At 37.7% G+C, this 24,558-nt stretch overlaps 2 protein-coding genes across 11 annotated transcripts in view; both read right to left on the bottom strand.

Annotated features, from left to right (window-relative positions):
- Positions 1-126: 126 nt before the first annotated feature.
- Positions 127-6,551, bottom strand: Sepx1 (selenoprotein X, 1). The gene is made up of 4 exons (NM_001184921.1): positions 6,416-6,551; positions 4,461-4,603; positions 2,573-2,690; positions 127-2,319 (listed from the first exon to the last, which is right to left on the bottom strand). The coding sequence occupies exons 1-4, from the start codon at positions 6,468-6,470 to the stop codon at positions 2,288-2,290; spliced, it is 348 nt and encodes a 115-aa protein (NP_001171850.1). The 5' UTR covers positions 6,471-6,551; the 3' UTR covers positions 127-2,287.
- A 2,271-nt stretch (positions 6,552-8,822) lies between these two features.
- LOC100369503 (ubiquitin domain-containing protein UBFD1-like) overlaps positions 8,823-24,558 on the bottom strand; it is a 36,829-nt gene continuing 21,093 nt past the window's right edge. For all 10 annotated transcript variants that reach the window (XM_085502062.1, XM_085502066.1, XM_085502071.1 and 7 more), the window contains one exon: positions 8,823-9,630. In XM_085502062.1, the coding sequence (XP_085358188.1) occupies positions 9,520-9,630 (111 nt within the window). In that variant the 3' untranslated portion in view covers positions 8,823-9,519. The remainder of the gene's footprint in view (positions 9,631-24,558) is intronic.

Here is a 24,558-nt window from a genome sequence, read left to right as displayed (position 1 = left end):
AATGGTTTCAATCTAGTCTCAATGACTTCATCAGCATCAAATTGATATGTCAGATCACAAAATTTTGGACAGGGACTGTCATTAACAATGACTTGTTCACTATGTCATGTAATTCACTCATGTCATACTTTGATTATCAATTTTATTATCACATCCAGGATACAAATATTGAAATGTGTAAATTCACAATCCATTGATAGTTCTGATTATAATAACTAAACAACAATAAAACACTTGAAAAGAATTTGTAATGGCTCAAAAATTCATTCAAACAGCCCCAATTTTCTCTGACTGACAATGTGTAACCAACAATTCTGGATAGTAATAATATTCCCTAATGGTGGCCAACACTTAGTCTTGTAAATAAACATTTTAAAAATTACACCAATTCAAATTAATTCTACCAAATAGCAGATTATCCATTTGTATGAACTCTTTAAATTTCACAAATAAAATCTAAAACTGCTTATCTAGCAACATTATTTGAGTGAATTTGATGGAATTGTCTCCCTACAAATGTTAAGTACTAAGTAACCAATTTACAAACATGAATCACATTAAACACTTCACAATTGTGAATTACAAAAAATATCTGCTAATGAAATTATTTTATTACATATGATTTTAGTTCAAACCCATAGTAATGAACTCTTGGTACAAACGAGGGTCGAGTCAATACTAGTATTTGCAACCCATACTAGATGTCAATGAACATCCTTGGATCCCATCCTTACAATGTTTGTAAATCAATCATGGATTAATTCTAAACCAATTTACTGTGTTATGTAACAATCATTTTTCCATACGCTGTAGCACCAAAAAGAAAGCTTAGAAAGAGGTTTCATGCGTACTTAATTGCACAAATTGAATTGCATGAATGAAGAGTCTAAATAGAAAATTGAAACACTGCATTGCATTGACATTTGTAAAAATGTCAGCAATTGGATTGGTTTTTCAGATAACATACACACACACCAGTATGGAAAAACTTGAAAGCTTTAGTTAATATTACATTTTTATACTCTTGGATAAACGATTTTTGTTTTTAAATATTAAAAATAAGGATATGTTATGAAAAGTCAAGCAGTGAATTATAGCACGTCACTTAAACATCAGCAGCACCCGTCTCCCCATGTGGGGTTTCGACGAGAACGCCTCATTGATTAGACAGGAATACTATAACACAGTGCCAATGCATTCATAACACACCTTAGACGATACACTAGTCAACTGAACTTGAATATAAATCACATTATAAGAATTGAAATAAGAGTGATTAGTATTGTCTGCTAAGATGACTAGTGCATAATCTTAAGACATGAAACCCTGAAAACTTGTCTGTCTTGTATAACATCTTAAATACAGAACCCAAAGCATGCACTATAGAACAATTTTACATTTCATCTCTGTGTGTGCCTGGCCCTTCTAAATACATGTGATACAAAGAGCACCTAGCCTCTTTGATACTCCAATAATGCCAAAATATTCTTTTGGTTAAAAATACATTCAAATGCATAGAAATTGTATTGTATTAAAATGCTGGCATATTGATGGTAATTGTAAATGATTGTAGAGGGCGCCATTCAGCATACTCTGATCATGCTGTGTGATGGTATGCAACATTTTTTTCCCTGAAAAATTTAAAGTTTTCATCAAATTGGTTGTCCATACTCATAGCTTTATTCCACATTGATGCATTTTGTCATGATTACAGTATGTACTTGATTAGAAGCACACACACCCAAAATTGAATGCTAGATCATTGAAATAAGACATACCGGTAATTTGGACTGTAGACTGATCTGTTATTTACATACTGTAAAATACTTTATTTTAGCTGGAATTAATTCTCGCTGAATAGTCTAGAGAATAGGGTGTTTTGTATGGAATTTATTTTCACTGATTTTTGACGAGTTGAATGTAGGAATATAGGAACAACGGCATGTTCATTGGATTTTATTTTCACCGAAAATAGCAAAAATTAATTCTAAGCGAAAATAAAGTATTCTATAGTAAGCACATGCTCTAATCCGTTCCTTCCATGCTCTAATAGAGCAAATATGATACTTCCCACTGATAATCAATCTACAAATCCAAAGACACAGATAAATCTACTGTAATCGGAGAACGAGGTGCAGCAGTTGTGAGAATAACATATATAGTGTGTTGTCACTGCCATCCACATGGAAGATCTCATAACAGTTTTTTTGTACATAGTTTCTTTCATGCAATACAAAACTAGACTTTTTTTCCAGGGTTTCATGTAAGCATTCACAGCAAAGTCTCCTTACTTTGACCCATTGACAGTTTCAGCCATATCTGAAAAGATACAGTAATAATAGTTACAGACAATTGCTGATATTGAATATTGATAGTAATATTGTTAAATAAAGTCAGATGCAATAAAAAAAATCTCGAGCAAAACAACATAATTTAGATAACATCATTAAGTACGAGCACAGTTTACCAGTACATGTATATTCATCACTTGATAAATTATCTACTTAACTGACCCATGGCATAGTACATTATTAATTATGTATTGTATCTGCAACATAAATAAAACTTATACCTTTATTTGGTTTAAACTGCAATGAGGATGAGAATATTCAGAATCTTGATTGCCCAGCTTTAGGACCATCACCTAGGAATTCATGACCCAAACCATTGCCACATTTACCACAAGACACCTATGTAAATAAACACAAAAACAGATAAAAAATTATATTCAAATATATTATATTTAAAAATAATGAAAAAAATTATTTATTACAAAAAGTATGCTTGTCTTAAATTTGTTTATAATACGAAAAATAACTAGCACTGTATTATCTTGATTACAATCGCATCTTTTGTTCTACCATTAAAATGAGATTTATTTTGACCATAATTATTTTGACATATATATATTCTTATATGTAATTTTTGAAAAATACTGAAACAAGTATATTCAAGTTACATAATTGTAATGTGTCGTTTAAATTCATTAAAACAATCCAGAGCTATATTGTATTCTGTACTATGACCTACATGTACTGTCTATGTCACTGTGTTATGGTACACCACAACTATCACTCAGCAAAAAAAACAAAAGTTAGGTAAAAGAATAGACTATTGGACCCCCAAGAAGTGTATGATTCTAACAATTAAGTTATACTGTAACAAATTGTGTGGATTTGATAATTAAGTAAGAACATTTATGAGGACAAATTTCACAAAGTCACTGACTGTCTTATAAATAAAATGTGCACTGTTAATGAAATTTTGTCAGCTTGCCCCAACACACAAAATTCACAAAAATTTATCTTTCATAAAATTAAAATTTTTTTTAGTATTTTACTCTACAGTGACACAAAATACTACAAATTATTAGAATTAAATTGATTTTAAGTATGGTATAGATTACATATTTGTCTTTATATTAAAATTATACAAATTCTATAAATAATATTTGGATTCTACAAAAGTTTCAATTTGTAAGCTCACATGTTAGTACATGTGAAATTGAAACTAGCAATAACTACATAGGATAAACAATTTAAAACTCAACATGTAGTCAGTGACCAGCTGAGTAAAGCTGTGCTTAGAGTAGATGTACAAAAATATGAATTTAAATGTCTGTGGGTGGGTAGTTGGTTCTACAGAAACAGATGTGCAGAGATGGGCCAAGAATATTTGTGAAATTATGAAACAGTATACATTAGTGTGTTTTTTTTGAAATAGTGATCATATTCTTTTCAAGACACTTCAGTGAATATTTTCCATTTTTTTTATTGTCCAGACATAATATAATCAATGCACAATGCAGTTCCAGAGAATGATGTCAGTCAGGGGATAAAAATAGAACAGATTGCTCATTTCAAAATGATGGTAAAAGCTAAAGGTTTAATAATTAAACTCTGAAATGGTGTGGAAACAATAGATTTCCTTAAACAGTCTAATTTTTACAATTTGATGATTTAATATCATTTCTGAGGATACCATTTTACTGACATCACTGTGATTCTGTATTTAGAACCACAGATAGATTTTTACTGTAAAAAACACACTACAAAAAATAACAATAAACATTTAACATTTTTACAGAAAAAATGGTAACTATAGTAACATTATATTTTCCTTAGTTGATAGTTCTTGAAAAATTGTAATTTTTTCTCATTCTATAATATGCAATAAATATTTACATCCAGAAAATGTTTATGTTTGGTGTGTGTCCACAAATCACTCACTGTGCATATCATATAGCAAATATCTGATGATCACACGCGATCACATGCAAGTGTGAGAGATCACCTGACGGTCCTGACCATATCAGCTGATAACTTCTATGGTTTAATATTATGAATAATGCACATTCAACAAATTCTAGCTTATGCATAAACTACTAAATGTATAAAAGTATATGTGATAATAATAATAATACCGTAATGTGTGTATTAGTTTGAATGCAAAATACTGACCTTAATGGCATTAGCTGACTCGCGTCTTCTTGATACACTGTCCTTGTGTATAGTCTCTGTAAATGCTGGCCAAGGTGAGTTGTGCTCATATTTGGTTTTACTGGAGAATAGTTCATAGCTACATTTGGAGCATACATATATACCTAAATTACAAAAACAACACAAAGTAATAATGAATTACTATATAAAATATGCCAGCACTGTCTTTGTGTGTATTGTTGCCAACAGAATAAAGTTCACAACATTTTACCAACTTCAAAAAAAGGTTATCGTGAAAACAAATCTTAAATTGGAAAAACCCATTCATTTTCTATAAATTACAACTGTGAAGTTCATAGCACTGACTATATGCCAAATTTATAATGATTACTTGAACCATGCTTGAACATTGATGAAGATATCCTTGAAATCATTGTTTGGAGCAGAGAAGAAAAATTAAAATTCTCCTGTCAATATACTCTTGTCAATCACTGTAATGGTAAATAAGCTACCTATAGAAGGTCTGTTTGACCAGGGAGCTGTAATGTCATTTCTAAGGTCTATGGATTGACATACAAATCCATCTCTAATCCTCCCAGCATTGAAAATACAAAGGCAAGGTCAACTGAGATGTTAATCTAAACAACTTTGTGTGTGCCATATATTTGTAGGAATTCATACCAACCATCACCTTGGGCTTGACGAAAATATAAATATCGCCTTAATGTTTATATTAACTTAACAGAAGTAAGAACAAATGAACAGAAAATCTGATGACAGATATCACTAGTGTATTATTTCTAACTTGTACCACAGAACTACAAACCATGCTTACTATATACAGATACTATATATACTATATACTATAACAGATAACAAATATAAATACAGTTTTGTTTACATGCACACACACACTGTGAAGCCACAAAATTTTGATATATACATGATATATCTGTACCATTAAAACTCATCCTCAGATTTTTTTGACCAAATGGCTTTATTTTATATGCTTTATATCTACTATGACAAAATCCAGAACAAAGGGTATTGTCATTGAACTACCCTTTGCACAAAAAATGGATAAAAAAAACCCCATGAAAATGGTGATTTATGGTTCTTATGGTAAAAAGTTTTGTCAACTTGTATCTCAAAATATTGTTCATATGTAGTAAACCCACAAAAGTTAACGACTTGTGTCTAAGATCAACAACTATGTAATATTTTTGAATAAAATAAAAATAAGACATTTTATTCACTCTTGTGAAAGCCCATGAACATCGTGAAAATCTGCCTGCACACAGAGGGACTGAGAAGAATAGAATAAGACTGTACATGTATTTTTTTAAATTTTATTTTGTTTATCACATTCTGACCACAGAGCTTGTACTGACCATGGAACGTGTTCCATGTACTGACCAACACAGGCGAAATTAAAGACGAGTGAGTTATTATATATAGGTGATAGTTCTCACGTGAACAAACATGATATGAACAAGAGGGTAACAAAAGATAAGAACTTTTGACAAATCACATTGTTTTATAACCACATTACATGTGGTCGCATGCCATAGACGCCACACTGCAGTAAACTACTTTTCTGACTGTGCATCGACCCCGGACATGGACAATCTCAGGGGACAGTCAAAAATAGTAGAGCATTCGTATTCAAATTTGACTTTTTGCGTGTTTAACTCGCTCATTAAATTATGTTAAGTTATTGAGTGTAGTTGTCTGGGGCGGGGTGGGGTATCAGAATTTTGCTTCCACTCCGTCGTTTACATGTACCGTCGAGCGAAATCTACCCGGATATCCTTCGTACTAGTTCTTCAAAAAACATTTATGATCATATTTCTAGGAAAGGTTTGAGGAAATGGTAACAATGATGTGGTATATACGGGTTCTTCAAATGATCACACCTGATTTCAGTCGAACTTTCGAGGTTTCTTTGAGACGGGGACGGAAACCAATATTCTTACCTGAGTCAAACGTATCCCGGTACTTCTCTCCGCCAAACCACGAACAGTACGACATTTTGTTGGACGACTTGAGTTTCAAAACAAAACAGATTGATCACACACCAGAATCAAACCGGCGTCTGACTTTTTGTCAATGAATCATTAGATTGAGGGCGTTATCTAAAGGTCAAAGTTCAGTAGCTTAGTGGGCGAAGCGATTACTTCTGTAGGGAGCAATAGAGGAGGGGTAACCGAAAAACGCCGACCAGTAATAAATGTCCGTGAATCAGGCGCATGCAATGTAAAACTATTTTTTTTGCAGATGACTGAAATCAATTAATTACAGCAAGACATATTTATGTTATTTACGAAAATCTAAAATAACTTACATGTCCAGAAAATGGGTGAGGAAAATGTAGAATCAAAGAAAGCTTAGAAAGAACTCCCGTGTGCTGAGAGCATTGGAGACACATTAAAAATTAATTCAAAATTACTTGAACTTGAGATATTGATGGAAATGCAGAAAACTAGTTATGCAAATAAGGTAACTAATATGAACACATTTAAGTGTAACTCTAATAAGGTCTGCACAATGTAAAAGTAATAAGATCTGCGTAATGTAATATCTATGTACCAAGTTTCATTGAAATGTGATTAGAACCAAAAAATTATTAATTATTGTGCTAATTAGAGAATTAATATGAACAGATTTTAACCCAAAATTAATCAGGCTGTCTATTGTCCTAGAGCATTTATGTACCAAGTTTTATTCAAATGTGATGATCAATACTTGAGATATCAGTATTAATTAATTATTTATGTTAATTAGGTGATTAAGAAGCATAAATATTTACCAAAACTAATATGGTGTATAGTCCTAGGTTCATTGAAATGTGATGAGTACTCTTTAAAAGTTTCATTAAAATCCAATGAGTGGTTATTTAGACATCAGTGCAACAGCAACAAATTAACTATTATGCAAATTAGGTAGTTAATATGCACAATTATTTATCCTAAAATTAATCAGGTCTCTGCATAGTCCTAGAAGATCTATGTCGCAAGTCTCATTGAAATGTGATGATTAGTACTTGAGATATCAGGTGAAGGGCTGAAAATTAACTAATTATGCTAATAAGGTGATTAATATGCACAAATATTTCTCCAAAAACTAATTAGGTCTCTGCAGTCCTCACGTAACTATGTACCATGTTTCATTGAAATGTGATCATTACTACTTGAAATATCAATAGCTGAAAATTAATTATGCAAATTAGGTAATTAAAATGTACTGATATTACCCTAAAAACTATCAAGTCTGTGCAGTGTCATATGACATCTATGTACCAAGTTTTATTGAAATGTTATGATTAGTACTTGAGATATCAGTCGAAAAGCCGAAAATTGATTAATCATTATGCAAATTAGGTAATTAATATAAACAGATTTTTACCCCAAACTAATGAAATCTGCGCATTAGTTCAGAGCATCCATGTGCCAAGTTTCATCAAAATCCAATGAGTGGTTCTTCATATATCAGTGGAACAGTCATGGAACAGCTAAAAATCAGCTAATTATCATGCAAATTAGGTAATAAATATTCATAGATTTTTACCAAAACCTAATCAACATGCGCATTATCCCAGAGCATCTATGTACCAAGTTTCATCAAAATTTTATTAGTGGTTCTTGAGATAACAAACAAAAAAAGTGACAGACATACATACAGACAGGGTAACTGCAAAGACTCCCTTTTGTGCTTCGCACACGGGAGTCAAAAAGTGTAAACTATTTTTTTTTCTTCACAAGGTTTTGAATTAGTTTTTTTCCGAGGAAGAACAGCAAGCTTTCATTTACTCTGTACGTAACATAAACAATATATTGAATTAATCTGTCCATGATGCTTGCCTATGAATGCTGGCATAGTATAAACATAGACAATGTTGAACTCCTTAGCCAAATAATAATTTGAATAAAAGTTCAGGGCAGTGTAGGTGTCCCTACACTCATTTATCTACAATATTGGATTGCTGGACTATGAAAACATACACACTGAAGGATACAATGTTGACACGAGCAGAACAAAATTAACTAATAACTACTAGTATGGAAAATAGGTAATTCATAAGCACAGATTTTAACCCAAAACTGATCAGGTCTGTGCATTGTCACAGAGCATCTATGTACTAAGTTTCCTTTAAATATGACGAGTACCGGTATTTGACATATCAGTAAAAAATTGACTAATTATTATGCAAAATTAGTTAATTAACATGTACAGAATCAGGCCTGCGCATTGTCCCCAGGGCACCTATATACCAAGTTTCATTTAAATCTGTCCAATGGTTCCTGAGATATCCATAAAACAGACACGCATACACACATACATACACACTCTTTTGTACAAAGCGCTTCAACATTAACACCAACATTTTGTGAACAATCTTTTTTATTACCAAAGACCAGACACATGTACATATTCTCTTAGTGTTACACTGCCCTCTACAACTAGTAATACTACAAAGGAAGATGTGTTACTGAACAGTAAAACTACCATCAACTACAACAGAATGTATAATCAAAATGAAAGTCAATTCTGCAATGGTTTAAGCATTCAAATATGTCTCTCAGTTAAGTGCTGCATGTGTTTACATTGACACTCCCCGATGTATCTCTTCAACAAATAAAATATGGTATATACTACTCAATATGTGATGTTATTTTTAAGTCTTTGCAAAACAGAAAGTTGATCAATGTGAGGTACACCATGGGAGTATCACACAGAAATATTATTTTTTAAAACTACGTTGACATCAATTTTTCCATATAACATAAAACAAATACAGACTACATGCAAAAACAAAAACGACTGCAGCATTGATCTCCACTTCAAGGAGATGAACACAAGAGTTTTTGTCAAACTGCTCACTAATGTCAGCAGTGACAAGAATAATGTTGGACAGCTACATGTGCAAATCAGATACGAAATAAGCAGAGATAGAAAGATGGGCATCTGAGTAAAATTCTTTGGACTTGTAAGTGTGATTTAAGTTAGAGCTCTTTCTGGTTTTCCTGGCAGAATTACGTAAATTCAAGGTGTAATGCACAACAAAGTAATCACAGTTTCATCAGAAGTACTGCCACTTGCCAAGTACAGCGTCTTTGATAGCATCTACAAATTGAGCCGGTACCCAGTATATCCAGTAACGAGAGGCTTCAGTAGGACCAAGTTGAAGTGCCTGTAACGAATAGAAATACAAGATGACAAGAAGGTATGAAATAATACTTCTACATCTAGTACTGAAAACATCAGAATTCACTGTTCCATTACGTCTAGCACTGAAAACATCAGAATTCACTGTTCCATTACGTCTAGCACTGAAAACAACAGAATTCACCGTTCCATTACGTCTAGCACTGAAAACATCAGAATTCACCGTTCCATTACGTCTAGCACTGAAAACATCAGAATTCACCGTTCCAAGATGAATCTGCATAGATTTCAATATGTGTATACACTCATTTAAAAGTATATCTTTGGGGTGTGCTAGAGCAAGTTCGTTGAAGACACATTTGAACATTTTCCTTTGGTTTAGATGTAGAAGCATTACAGTGCATAATAGTATGAAATGTTTTGTTGCTGCAGTTTTGGTTTGTTACCTCTGATTAAATTATTACTACAGACAGGAAAAATATAGATAGATAGATTTTCATGAGAATACTAGAAAAAGAACTCAATGTATGCCATGTGTTGACAGAGAAAGAGAATCCAATGTATGCCATGTGTTGACAGAGAAAGAGAATCCAATGTATGCCATGTGTTGACAAAGGAAGAGAACCCAATGTATGCCATGTGTTGACAGAGAAAGAAAACCCAATGTATGCCATGTGTTGACAGAGAAAGAGAACCCAATGTATGCCATGTGTTGACAGAGAAAGAGAACCCAATGTATGCCATGTGTTGACAGAGGAAGAGAACCCAATGTATGCCATGTGTTGACAGAGGAAGAGAACCCAATGTATGCCATGTGTTGACAGAGAAAGAGAATCCAATGTATGCCATGTGTTGACAGAGGAAGAGAACCCAATGTATGCCATGTGTTGACAGAGAAAGAGAATCCAATGTATGCCATGTGTTGACAGAGAAAGAAAACCCAATGTATGCCATGTGTTGACAGAGAAAGAAAACCCAATGTATGCCATGTGTTGACAGAGAAAGAGAACCCAATGTATGCCATGTGTTGACAGAGGAAGAGAACCCAATGTATGCCATGTGTTGACAGAGGAAGAGAACCCAATGTATGCCATGTGTTGACAGAGAAAGAGAACCCAATGTATGCCATGTGTTGACAGAGGAAGAGAACCCAATGTATGCCATGTGTTGACAGAGGAAGAGAACCCAATGTATGCCATGTGTTGACAGAGGAAGAGAACCCAATGTATGCCATGTGTTGACAAAGGAAGAGAACCCAATGTATGCCATGTGTTGACAGAGGAAGAGAACCCAATGTATGCCATGTGTTGACAGAGGAAGAGAACCCAATGTATGCCATGTGTTGACAGAGGAAGAGAACCCAATGTATGCCATGTGTTGACAGAGGAAGAGAACCCAATGTATGCCATGTGTTGACAGAGGAGGAGAACCCAATGTATGCCATGTGTTGACAGAGGAAGAGAACCCAATGTATGCCATGTGTTGACAGAGGAAGAGAACCGAATGTATGCCATGTGTTGACAGAGGAATAGAACCGAATGTATGCCATGTGTTGACAGAGGAAGAGAACCCAATGTATGCCATGTGTTGACAGAGAAAGAGAACCCAATGTATGCCATGTGTTGACAGAGGAAGAGAACCCAATGTATGCCATGTGTTGACAGAGGAAGAGAACCAAATGTATGCCATGTGTTGACAGAGGAAGAGAACCCAATGTATGCCATGTGTTGACAGAGGAAGAGAACCAAATGTATGCCATGTGTTGACAGAGAAAGAGAACCCAATGTATGCCATGTGTTGACAGAGAAAGAGAACCCAATGTATGCCATGTGTTGACAGAGAAAGAAAACCCAATGTATGCCATGTGTTGACAGAGAAAGAGAACCCAATGTATGCCATGTGTTGACAGAGGAAGAGAACCCAATGTATGCCATGTGTTGACAGAGGAAGAGAACCCAATGTATGCCATGTGTTGACAGAGAAAGAGAACCCAATGTATGCCATGTGTGAGGTATGTAAATGTGTCGAAATGGGCGTAGTGCGAGTGGTTAGTGCTAGTAGCACTAATCCGAAATAGTACTAGATCTAGTGCTAAAATGGCACTAGATCTAGCGCTAAAATGGCACTAGATCTAGTGCTAAAATGGCACTAGATCTAGTGCTAATATGTACATAGTGCGAGTGGCATTGATATCGCATTGTCAACGACGTCAATACATCCCGTAATTGTCCGAAAATGAATTAATATTTATGTAAATTGTTGTATCTTTCATTCATTGGAAATGTGCTGCAGTGGGAAAATTGAGAATGTACATGAATGTCATTGTCCACGTTTGTCGTAATCACGGTTACTAAAAGAGACCTTTGAAACAACGCGATCGGCCGGGAAACTAGCTCCACGGACAGTGAAACTGCAGGTCAAACTTCGCAATTCTTACAAATTGTGAATAGATACACTGTATGAAATCGTATTGTGTGGAAGTTTGTGTTTTCAGCTTCGGTGGATATAAACTTGTAACTTGTATGTAAATGGGGGAATTCAGCGTTGATTTTTTTTAAATCGCTGACGTGCCGTTTTATTTCTAGTCGGCGCCACATTTAATGAAAATAGATCTTCAATGAAATTATGATGCCATATATGAACTAAATAAAAAAATTGTATACTCCTAGTCTAAGTCCCGGGTCCCTGTAAAACTCGGTGGATTTTGTGTGTCCGGTGGATTTTGTGTGTACCTGTGAATGGGCATGTCGCTCAGTACCGCTGGGAACCAGACAGAAAATGAACCGTTGTCTGGTTGTCATGACATTGACCTTTGCGGACATAATCAACCAATGATAAAAGTGGATTCACACAATCCTGTTGTTACATTGTACCAAGGAGCATAGACCTTAGAATGTCTATGCAAGGAGGTACTAACGGAAGCAGCGACAACCCCTCTCAAGTGGCCATTTAAGCCTCTTAACTGACTTATTCCCCTTTGTTTCAACCCAAGTTAATCCTGACAAGGACACTGTCAAGCTCATCTTTACACAAGTAACCAGTTAGCGGAATATGATATAACCTCGCCGATTTTTTAACATGACCATATAATATATGTCTAGACACTTTCTCAGCAATAGTATTTTTTAGGAGTCCTATTATTTGTTATAGACTCTCGAAATGTTGTTCTTGTTACAGTTGCTAATAATTAAAACATGCGAAATCTGTGAAGTTACAAGTTAGTCTGTTGAATTTCCGGTAGTGAAATGCGTATTTTAACCCTTCACAGCTAAACAAACCCAGTGCGCATACGTGATGACCGTAGTTTTGTATAGCGGCGATTTTTCGGCAGTTTTTAAATATTTTGGCGTAATTTTTTAGACATTTCAATCTTTCCGGACGCCTAAAATAGTCTATTTAAGCACCGTCCCTCAACACGGACGGTGATTTAAATTTTTATTCAAGAGCGTGTTTATTGTTACAAGCGTGAATGGGTAAGCTTCGTTTGGACAAAGAGCTGCTATCACTGTAAACAATATTAAATTATTCTTCTGATGCTCAGTTCATCTTTTGAAAACAACTATTTTTTGACTTGAAAAAAAAATCATGCCATTTTCCCATCAAAATCCAAGCCAAAATATCGTACTACAACATCGGCAAATCTCTTCCGCGTTGCGTTCAACCTATTTAAATGAGCTATGGTGATTTGAACACATGGGCATCCTTCAGCATTTTGATTGGTTAATTAGCGATTTGACCTATTAGCTCAACTCATGCAAAAGAAACATGGCGGATACCCATACAGCATCGAACGTTTATATGCGATCGGAATCATTTGCTTACGATGAAACTAAGTGAATTTTATTTGAATTTCATAACAATTCAACGAATTTATTTTTTGTGCATTATTATAATCACTACTGAATAATATTCAACAATTGTGAGACGCAGCATGACCGGATTGCACAACCATAATCATTTGCTACTACGCAATGCAGTTGTGTTCGTTTTTATTTGAAACTTCGTTGAGAATATACTTTCGTTACCAATAAAATAAAAACAAATGTATTTGAAAAATGACACTGGGCGATATTGTAATGAAATTGCAGGCGGTCTACTTTTTAATTCAACAAGAATTATTAATTATTATTGTTAACTCTGCAATAGTTTCTTTCGTCTTAGGTGGCCCAACTGACGGTGTTGAAAGTCTGCGTAGTTAGATACTTCAATGATGAAAATGGAAGTCCCCAAAAAATATTTGATGATTATTTTTTGAAATTCTGAGCCCAAAATAAGTGCCCACCAGCCGTGAAATCCCCAGGGAGATTTTCGGATGGCTAATTTACGACGGCATATAAAGAAAGTATTATTATGGATATCTCGCGTATATTGCCGATGTTTTATACTGTTTGTAGTTTGAATATGAAAGTGGTTGTTGATGCCCCTCCTATTATTCGACGTCGTTGACAATGCGATAACAATGCCACTCGCACTGTGCACATTTTAGCACTAGATCTAGTGCCATTTTAGCACTAGATCTAGTGCCATTTTAGCACTAGATCTAGTGCCATTTTAGCACTAGATCTAGTACTTTTTCGGATTAGTGCTACTAGCACTAACCACTCGCACTACGCCCATTTCGACACATTTACATACATGCATGTGTTGACAGAGAAAGAGAACCCAATGTATGCCATGTGTTGACAGAGGAAGAGAACCCAATGTATGCCATGTGTTGACAGAGGAAGAGAACCCAATGTATGCCATGTGTTGACAGAGAAAGACAACCCAATGTATGCCATGTGTTGACAAAGAAAAAGAACCCAATGTATGCCATGTGTTGACAGAGAAAGAGAACCCAATGTATGCCATGTGTTGACAGAGGAAGAGAACCCAATGTATGCCATGTGTTGACAGAGGAAGAGAACCCAATGTATGCCATGTGTTGACAAAGAAAAAGAACCCAATGTATGCCATGTGTTGACAGAGAAAGAGAACCCAATGTATGCCATGTGTTGACAGAGGAAGAGAACCCAATGTATGCCATGTGTTGACAGAGAAAGAGAACCCAATGTATGCCATGTGTTGACAGAGAAAGAGAACCCAATGTATGCCATGTGTTGACAGAGAAAAAGAACCCAATGTATGCCATGTGTTGACAGAGAAAGAGAACCCAATGTATGCCATGTGTTGACAGAGAAAGAGAACCTAATGTATGCCATGTGTTGACAAAGAAAAAGAACCCAATGTATGCCATGTGTTGACAGAGAAAGAGAACCCAATGTATGCCATGTGTTGACAGAGGAAGAGAACCCAATGTATGCCATGTGTTGACAGAGGAAGAGAACCCAATGTATGCCATGTGTTGACAGAGGAAGAGAACCCAATGTATGCCATGTGTTGACAGAGAAAGAGAACCCAATGTATGCCATGTGTTGACAGAGAAAGAGAACCCAATGTATGCCATGTGTTGACAGAGGAAGAGAACCCAATGTATGCCATGTATTGACAGAGGAAGAGAACCCAATGTATGCCATGTGTTGACAGAGAAAGAGAACCCAATGTATGCCATGTGTTGACAGAGAAAGAGAACCCAATGTATGCCATGTGTTGACAGAGGAAGAGAACCCAATGTATGCCATGTGTTGACAGAGGAAGAGAACCCAATGTATGCCATGTATTGACAGAGAAAGAGAACCCAATGTGTGCCATGTGTTGACAGAGAAAGAGAACCCAATGTATGCCATGTGTTGACAGATGAAGAGAACCCAATGTATGCCATGTGTTGACAGAGGAAGAGAACCCAATGTATGCCATGTGTTGACAGAGAAAGAGAACCCAATGTATGCCATGTGTTGACAGAGAAAGAGAACCCAATGTATGCCATGTATTGACAGAGGAAGAGAACCCAATGTATGCCATGTGTTGATAGTGGAAGAGAACCCAATGTATGCCATGTGTTGATAGTGGAAGAGAACCCAATGTATGCCATGTGTTGACAAAGAAAAAGAACCCAATGTATGCCATGTGTTGACAGAGGAAGAGAACCCAATGTATGCCATGTGTTGACAGAGAAAGAGAACCCAATGTATGCCATGTGTTGACAGAGAAAGAGAACCCAATGTATGCCATGTGTTGACAGAGAAAGAGAACCCAATGTATGCCATGTGTTGACAGAGAAAGAGAACCCAATGTATGCCATGTGTTGACAGATGAAGAGAACCCAATGTATGCCATGTGTTGACAGAGGAAGAGAACCCAATGTATGCCATGTGTTGACAGAGAAAGAGAACCCAATGTATGCCATGTGTTGACAGAGAAAGAGAACCCAATGTATGCCATGTGTTGACAGAGGAAGAGAACCCAATGTATGCCATGTGTTGACAGAGAAAGAGAACCCAATGTATGCCATGTGTTGACAGAGAAAGAGAACCCAATGTATGCCATGTATTGACAGAGAAAAATAACCCAATGTGTGCCATGTGTTGACAGGGGAAGAGAACCCAATGTATGCCATGTGTTGACAGAGGAAGAGAACCCAATGTATGCCATGTGTTGACAGAGGAAGAGAACCCAATGTATGCCATGTGTTGACAGAGGAAGAGAACCCAATGTATGCCATGTATTGACAGAGGAAGAGAACCCAATGTATGCCATGTGTTGACAGAGGAAGAGAACCCAATGTATGCCATGTGTTGACAAAGGAAGAGAACCCAATGTATGCCATGTGTTGACAGAGGAAGAGAACCCAATGTGTGCCATGTGTTGACAGGGGAAGAGAACCCAATGTATGCCATGTGTTGACAGAGAAAGAGAACCCAATGTATGCCATGTTTTGACAGATGAAGAGAACCCAATGTATGCCATGTGTTGACAGAGAAAGAGAACCCAATGTACATTGTATGCCATGTGTTGACAAAGGAAGAGAACCCAATGTATGCCATGTGTTGACAGAGGAAGAGAACCCAATGTATGCCATGTGTTGACAGAGGAAGAGAACCCAATGTATGCCATGTGTTGACAGAGGAAGAGAACCCAATGTATGCCATGTGTTGACAGAGGAGGAGAACCCAATGTATGCCATGTGTTGACAGAGGAAGAGAACCCAATGTATGCCATGTGTTGACAGAGGAAGAGAACCCAATGTATGCCATGTGTTGACAGAGGAAGAGAACCCAATGTATGCCATGTGTTGACAGAGAAAGAGAACCCAATGTATGCCATGTGTTGACAGAGAAAGAGAACCCAATGTATGCCATGTGTTGACAGAGGAAGAGAACCCAATGTATGCCATGTGTTGACAGAGGAAGAGAACCCAATGTATGCCATGTGTTGACAGAGGAAGAGAACCCAATGTATGCCATGTGTTGACAAAGGAAGAGAACCCAATGTATGCCATGTGTTGACAGAAGAAGAGAACCCAATGTATGCCATGTGTTGACAGAGGAAGAGAACCCAATGTATGCCATGTGTTGACAGAGGAAGAGAACCCAATGTATGCCATGTGTTGACAGAGGAGGAGAACCCAATGTATGCCATGTGTTGACAGAGGAAGAGAACCCAATGTATGCCATGTGTTGACAGAGGAAGAGAACCGAATGTATGCCATGTGTTGACAGAGGAATAGAACCGAATGTATGCCATGTGTTGACAGAGGAAGAGAACCCAATGTATGCCATGTGTTGACAGAGAAAGAGAACCCAATGTATGCCATGTGTTGACAGAGGAAGAGAACCCAATGTATGCCATGTGTTGACAGAGGAAGAGAACCAAATGTATGCCATGTGTTGACAGAGGAAGAGAACCCAATGTATGCCATGTGTTGACAGAGGAAGAGAACCAAATGTATGCCATGTGTTGACAGAGAAAGAGAACCCAATGTATGCCATGTGTTGACAGAGAAAGAGAACCCAATGTATGCCATGTGTTGACAGAGAAAGAGAACCCAATGTATGCCATGTGTTGACAGAGAAAGAGAACCCAATGTATGCCATGTGTTGACAGAGAAAAAGAACCCAATGTATGCCATGTGTTGACAGAGAAAGAGAACCCAATGTATGCCATGTGTTGACAGAGAAAGAGAACCTAATGTATGCCATGTGTTGACAAAGAAAAAGAACCCAATGTATGCCATGTGTTGACAGAGAAAGAGAACCCAATGTATGCCATGTGTTGACAGAGGAAGAGAACCCAATGTATGCCATGTGTTGACAGAGGAAGAGAACCCAATGTATGCCATGTGTTGACAGAGGAAGAGAACCCAATGTATGCCATGTGTTGACAGAGAAAGAGAACCCAATGTATGCCATGTGTTGACAGAGAAAGAGAACCCAATGTATGCCATGTGTTGACAGAGGAAGAGAACCCAATGTATGCCATGTATTGACAGAGGAAGAGAACCCAATGTATGCCATGTGTTGACAGAGAAAGAGAACCCAATGTATGCCATGTGTTGACAGAGAAAGAGAACCCAATGTATGCCATGTGTTGACAGAGGAAGAGAACCCAATGTATGCCATGTGTTGACAGAGGAAGAGAACCCAATGTATGCCATGTATTGACAGAGAAAGAGAACCCAATGTGTGCCATGTGTTGACAGAGAAAGAGAACCCAATGTATGCCATGTGTTGACAGATGAAGAGAACCCAATGTATGCCATGTGTTGACAGAGGAAGAGAACCCAATGTATGCCATGTGTTGACAGAGAAAGAGAACCCAATGTATGCCATGTGTTGACAGAGAAAGAGAACCCAATGTATGCCATGTATTGACAGAGGAAGAGAACCCAATGTATGCCATGTGTTGATAGTGGAAGAGAACCCAATGTATGCCATGTGTTGATAGTGGAAGAGAACCCAATGTATGCCATGTGTTGACAAAGAAAAAGAACCCAATGTATGCCATGTGTTGACAGAGGAAGAGAACCCAATGTATGCCATGTGTTGACAGAGAAAGAGAACCCAATGTATGCCATGTGTTGACAGAGAAAGAGAACCCAATGTATGCCATGTGTTGACAGAGAAAGAGAACCCAATGTATGCCATGTGTTGACAGAGAAAGAGAACCCAATGTATGCCATGTGTTGACAGATGAAGAGAACCCAATGTATGCCATGTGTTGACAGAGGAAGAGAACCCAATGTATGCCATGTGTTGACAGAGAAAGAGAACCCAATGTATGCCATGTGTTGACAGAGAAAGAGAACCCAATGTATGCCATGTGTTGACAGAGGAAGAGAACCCAATGTATGCCATGTGTTGACAGAGAAAGAGAACCCAATGTATGCCATGTGTTGACAGAGAAAGAGAACCCAATGTATGCCATGTATTGACAGAGAAAAATAACCCAATGTGTGCCATGTGTTGACAGGGGAAGAGAACCCAATGTATGCCATGTGTTGACAGAGGAAGAGAACCCAATGTATGCCATGTGTTGACAGAGGAAGAGAACCCAATGTATGCCATGTGTTGACAGAGGAAGAGAACCCAATGTATGCCATGTATTGACAGAGGAAGAGAACCCAATGTATGCCATGTGTTGACAGAGGAAGAGAACCCAATGTATGCCATGTGTTGACAAAGGAAGAGAACCCAATGTATGCCATGTGTTGACAGAGGAAGAGAACCCAATGTGTGCCATGTGTTGACAGGGGAAGAGAACCCAATGTATGCCATGTGTTGACAGAGAAAGAGAACCCAATGTATGCCATGTTTTGACAGATGAAGAGAACCCAATGTATGCCATGTGTTGACAGAGAAAGAGAACCCAATGTACATTGTATGCCATGTGTTGACAAAGGAAGAGAACCCAATGTATGCCATGTGTTGACAGAGGAAGAGAACCCAATGTATGCCATGTGTTGACAGAGGAAGAGAACCCAATGTATGCCATGTGTTGACAGAGGAAGAGAACCCAATGTATGCCATGTGTTGACAGAGGAGGAGAACCCAATGTATGCCATGTGTTGACAGAGGAAGAGAACCCAATGTATGCCATGTGTTGACAGAGGAAGAGAACCCAATGTATGCCATGTGTTGACAGAGGAAGAGAACCCAATGTATGCCATGTGTTGACAGAGAAAGAGAACCCAATGTATGCCATGTGTTGACAGAGAAAGAGAACCCAATGTATGCCATGTGTTGACAGAGGAAGAGAACCCAATGTATGCCATGTGTTGACAGAGGAAGAGAACCCAATGTATGCCATGTGTTGACAGAGGAAGAGAACCCAATGTATGCCATGTGTTGACAAAGGAAGAGAACCCAATGTATGCCATGTGTTGACAGAGGAAGAGAACCCAATGTATGCCATGTGTTGACAGAAGAAGAGAACCCAATGTATGCCATGTGTTGACAGAGGAAGAGAACCCAATGTATGCCATGTGTTGACAGAGGAAGAGAACCCAATGTATGCCATGTGTTGACAGAGGAGGAGAACCCAATGTATGCCATGTGTTGACAGAGGAAGAGAACCCAATGTATGCCATGTGTTGACAGAGGAAGAGAACCGAATGTATGCCATGTGTTGACAGAGGAATAGAACCGAATGTATGCCATGTGTTGACAGAGGAAGAGAACCCAATGTATGCCATGTGTTGACAGAGAAAGAGAACCCAATGTATGCCATGTGTTGACAGAGGAAGAGAACCCAATGTATGCCATGTGTTGACAGAGGAAGAGAACCAAATGTATGCCATGTGTTGACAGAGGAAGAGAACCCAATGTATGCCATGTGTTGACAGAGGAAGAGAACCAAATGTATGCCATGTGTTGACAGAGAAAGAGAACCCAATGTATGCCATGTGTTGACAGAGAAAGAGAACCCAATGTATGCCATGTGTTGACAGAGAAAGAAAACCCAATGTATGCCATGTGTTGACAGAGAAAGAGAACCCAATGTATGCCATGTGTTGACAGAGGAAGAGAACCCAATGTATGCCATGTGTTGACAGAGGAAGAGAACCCAATGTATGCCATGTGTTGACAGAGAAAGAGAACCCAATGTATGCCATGTGTGAGGTATGTAAATGTGTCGAAATGGGCGTAGTGCGAGTGGTTAGTGCTAGTAGCACTAATCCGAAATAGTACTAGATCTAGTGCTAAAATGGCACTAGATCTAGCGCTAAAATGGCACTAGATCTAGTGCTAAAATGGCACTAGATCTAGTGCTAATATGTACATAGTGCGAGTGGCATTGATATCGCATTGTCAACGACGTCAATACATCCCGTAATTGTCCGAAAATGAATTAATATTTATGTAAATTGTTGTATCTTTCATTCATTGGAAATGTGCTGCAGTGGGAAAATTGAGAATGTACATGAATGTCATTGTCCACGTTTGTCGTAATCACGGTTACTAAAAGAGACCTTTGAAACAACGCGATCGGCCGGGAAACTAGCTCCACGGACAGTGAAACTGCAGGTCAAACTTCGCAATTCTTACAAATTGTGAATAGATACACTGTATGAAATCGTATTGTGTGGAAGTTTGTGTTTTCAGCTTCGGTGGATATAAACTTGTAACTTGTATGTAAATGGGGGAATTCAGCGTTGATTTTTTTTAAATCGCTGACGTGCCGTTTTATTTCTAGTCGGCGCCACATTTAATGAAAATAGATCTTCAATGAAATTATGATGCCATATATGAACTAAATAAAAAAATTGTATACTCCTAGTCTAAGTCCCGGGTCCCTGTAAAACTCGGTGGATTTTGTGTGTCCGGTGGATTTTGTGTGTACCTGTGAATGGGCATGTCGCTCAGTACCGCTGGGAACCAGACAGAAAATGAACCGTTGTCTGGTTGTCATGACATTGACCTTTGCGGACATAATCAACCAATGATAAAAGTGGATTCACACAATCCTGTTGTTACATTGTACCAAGGAGCATAGACCTTAGAATGTCTATGCAAGGAGGTACTAACGGAAGCAGCGACAACCCCTCTCAAGTGGCCATTTAAGCCTCTTAACTGACTTATTCCCCTTTGTTTCAACCCAAGTTAATCCTGACAAGGACACTGTCAAGCTCATCTTTACACAAGTAACCAGTTAGCGGAATATGATATAACCTCGCCGATTTTTTAACATGACCATATAATATATGTCTAGACACTTTCTCAGCAATAGTATTTTTTAGGAGTCCTATTATTTGTTATAGACTCTCGAAATGTTGTTCTTGTTACAGTTGCTAATAATTAAAACATGCGAAATCTGTGAAGTTACAAGTTAGTCTGTTGAATTTCCGGTAGTGAAATGCGTATTTTAACCCTTCACAGCTAAACAAACCCAGTGCGCATACGTGATGACCGTAGTTTTGTATAGCGGCGATTTTTCGGCAGTTTTTAAATATTTTGGCGTAATTTTTTAGACATTTCAATCTTTCCGGACGCCTAAAATAGTCTATTTAAGCACCGTCCCTCAACACGGACGGTGATTTAAATTTTTATTCAAGAGCGTGTTTATTGTTACAAGCGTGAATGGGTAAGCTTCGTTTGGACAAAGAGCTGCTATCACTGTAAACAATATTAAATTATTCTTCTGATGCTCAGTTCATCTTTTGAAAACAACTATTTTTTGACTTGAAAAAAAAATCATGCCATTTTCCCATCAAAATCCAAGCCAAAATATCGTACTACAACATCGGCAAATCTCTTCCGCGTTGCGTTCAACCTATTTAAATGAGCTATGGTGATTTGAACACATGGGCATCCTTCAGCATTTTGATTGGTTAATTAGCGATTTGACCTATTAGCTCAACTCATGCAAAAGAAACATGGCGGATACCCATACAGCATCGAACGTTTATATGCGATCGGAATCATTTGCTTACGATGAAACTAAGTGAATTTTATTTGAATTTCATAACAATTCAACGAATTTATTTTTTGTGCATTATTATAATCACTACTGAATAATATTCAACAATTGTGAGACGCAGCATGACCGGATTGCACAACCATAATCATTTGCTACTACGCAATGCAGTTGTGTTCGTTTTTATTTGAAACTTCGTTGAGAATATACTTTCGTTACCAATAAAATAAAAACAAATGTATTTGAAAAATGACACTGGGCGATATTGTAATGAAATTGCAGGCGGTCTACTTTTTAATTCAACAAGAATTATTAATTATTATTGTTAACTCTGCAATAGTTTCTTTCGTCTTAGGTGGCCCAACTGACGGTGTTGAAAGTCTGCGTAGTTAGATACTTCAATGATGAAAATGGAAGTCCCCAAAAAATATTTGATGATTATTTTTTGAAATTCTGAGCCCAAAATAAGTGCCCACCAGCCGTGAAATCCCCAGGGAGATTTTCGGATGGCTAATTTACGACGGCATATAAAGAAAGTATTATTATGGATATCTCGCGTATATTGCCGATGTTTTATACTGTTTGTAGTTTGAATATGAAAGTGGTTGTTGATGCCCCTCCTATTATTCGACGTCGTTGACAATGCGATAACAATGCCACTCGCACTGTGCACATTTTAGCACTAGATCTAGTGCCATTTTAGCACTAGATCTAGTGCCATTTTAGCACTAGATCTAGTACTTTTTCGGATTAGTGCTACTAGCACTAACCACTCGCACTACGCCCATTTCGACACATTTACATACATGCATGTGTTGACAGAGAAAGAGAACCCAATGTATGCCATGTGTTGACAGAGGAAGAGAACCCAATGTATGCCATGTGTTGACAGAGGAAGAGAACCCAATGTATGCCATGTGTTGACAGAGAAAGACAACCCAATGTATGCCATGTGTTGACAAAGAAAAAGAACCCAATGTATGCCATGTGTTGACAGAGAAAGAGAACCCAATGTATGCCATGTGTTGACAGAGGAAGAGAACCCAATGTATGCCATGTGTTGACAGAGGAAGAGAACCCAATGTATGCCATGTGTTGACAAAGAAAAAGAACCCAATGTATGCCATGTGTTGACAGAGAAAGAGAACCGAATGTATGCCATGTGTTGACAGAGGAAGAGAACCGAATGTATGCCATGTGTTGACAGAGAAAGAGAACCCAATGTATGCCATGTGTTGACAGAGAAAGAGAACCCAATGTATGCCATGTGTTGACAGAGAAAAAGAACCCAATGTATGCCATGTGTTGACAGAGAAAGAGAACCCAATGTATGCCATGTGTTGACAGAGAAAGAGAACCTAATGTATGCCATGTGTTGACAAAGAAAAAGAACCCAATGTATGCCATGTGTTGACAGAGAAAGAGAACCCAATGTATGCCATGTGTTGACAGAGGAAGAGAACCCAATGTATGCCATGTGTTGACAGAGGAAGAGAACCCAATGTATGCCATGTGTTGACAGAGGAAGAGAACCCAATGTATGCCATGTGTTGACAGAGAAAGAGAACCCAATGTATGCCATGTGTTGACAGAGAAAGAGAACCTAATGTATGCCATGTGTTGACAAAGAAAAAGAACCCAATGTATGCCATGTGTTGACAGAGAAAGAGAACCCAATGTATGCCATGTGTTGACAGAGGAAGAGAACCCAATGTATGCCATGTGTTGACAGAGAAAGAGAACCCAATGTATGCCATGTGTTGACAGAGAAAGAGAACCCAATGTATGCCATGTATTGACAGAGAAAGAGAACCCAATGTGTGCCATGTGTTGACAGGGGAAGAGAACCCAATGTGTGCCATGTGTTGACAGAGAAAGAGAACCCAATGTATGCCATGTGTTGACAGAGAAAGAGAACCCAATGTATGCCATGTGTTGACAGAGGAAGAGAACCCAATGTATGCCATGTGTTGACAGAGGAAGAGAACCCAATGTATGCCATGTGTTGACAGAGGAAGAGAACCCAATGTATGCCATGTGTTGACAGAGAAAGAGAACCCAATGTATGCCATGTGTTGACAGAGGAAGAGAACCCAATGTATGCCATGTGTTGACAGAGAAAGAGAACCCAATGTATGCCATGTGTTGACAGAGAAAGAGA

The sequence above is a fragment of the Saccoglossus kowalevskii genome, chromosome 8 (genome assembly GCF_978046115.1).
Source record: "Saccoglossus kowalevskii chromosome 8, keSacKowa6.1, whole genome shotgun sequence".
Classification (NCBI taxonomy): Eukaryota; Metazoa; Hemichordata; class Enteropneusta; family Harrimaniidae; genus Saccoglossus; species Saccoglossus kowalevskii.
Note: the sequence above shows the minus strand (reverse complement) of the source record. Positions and strands in the feature narration are given on the sequence as shown.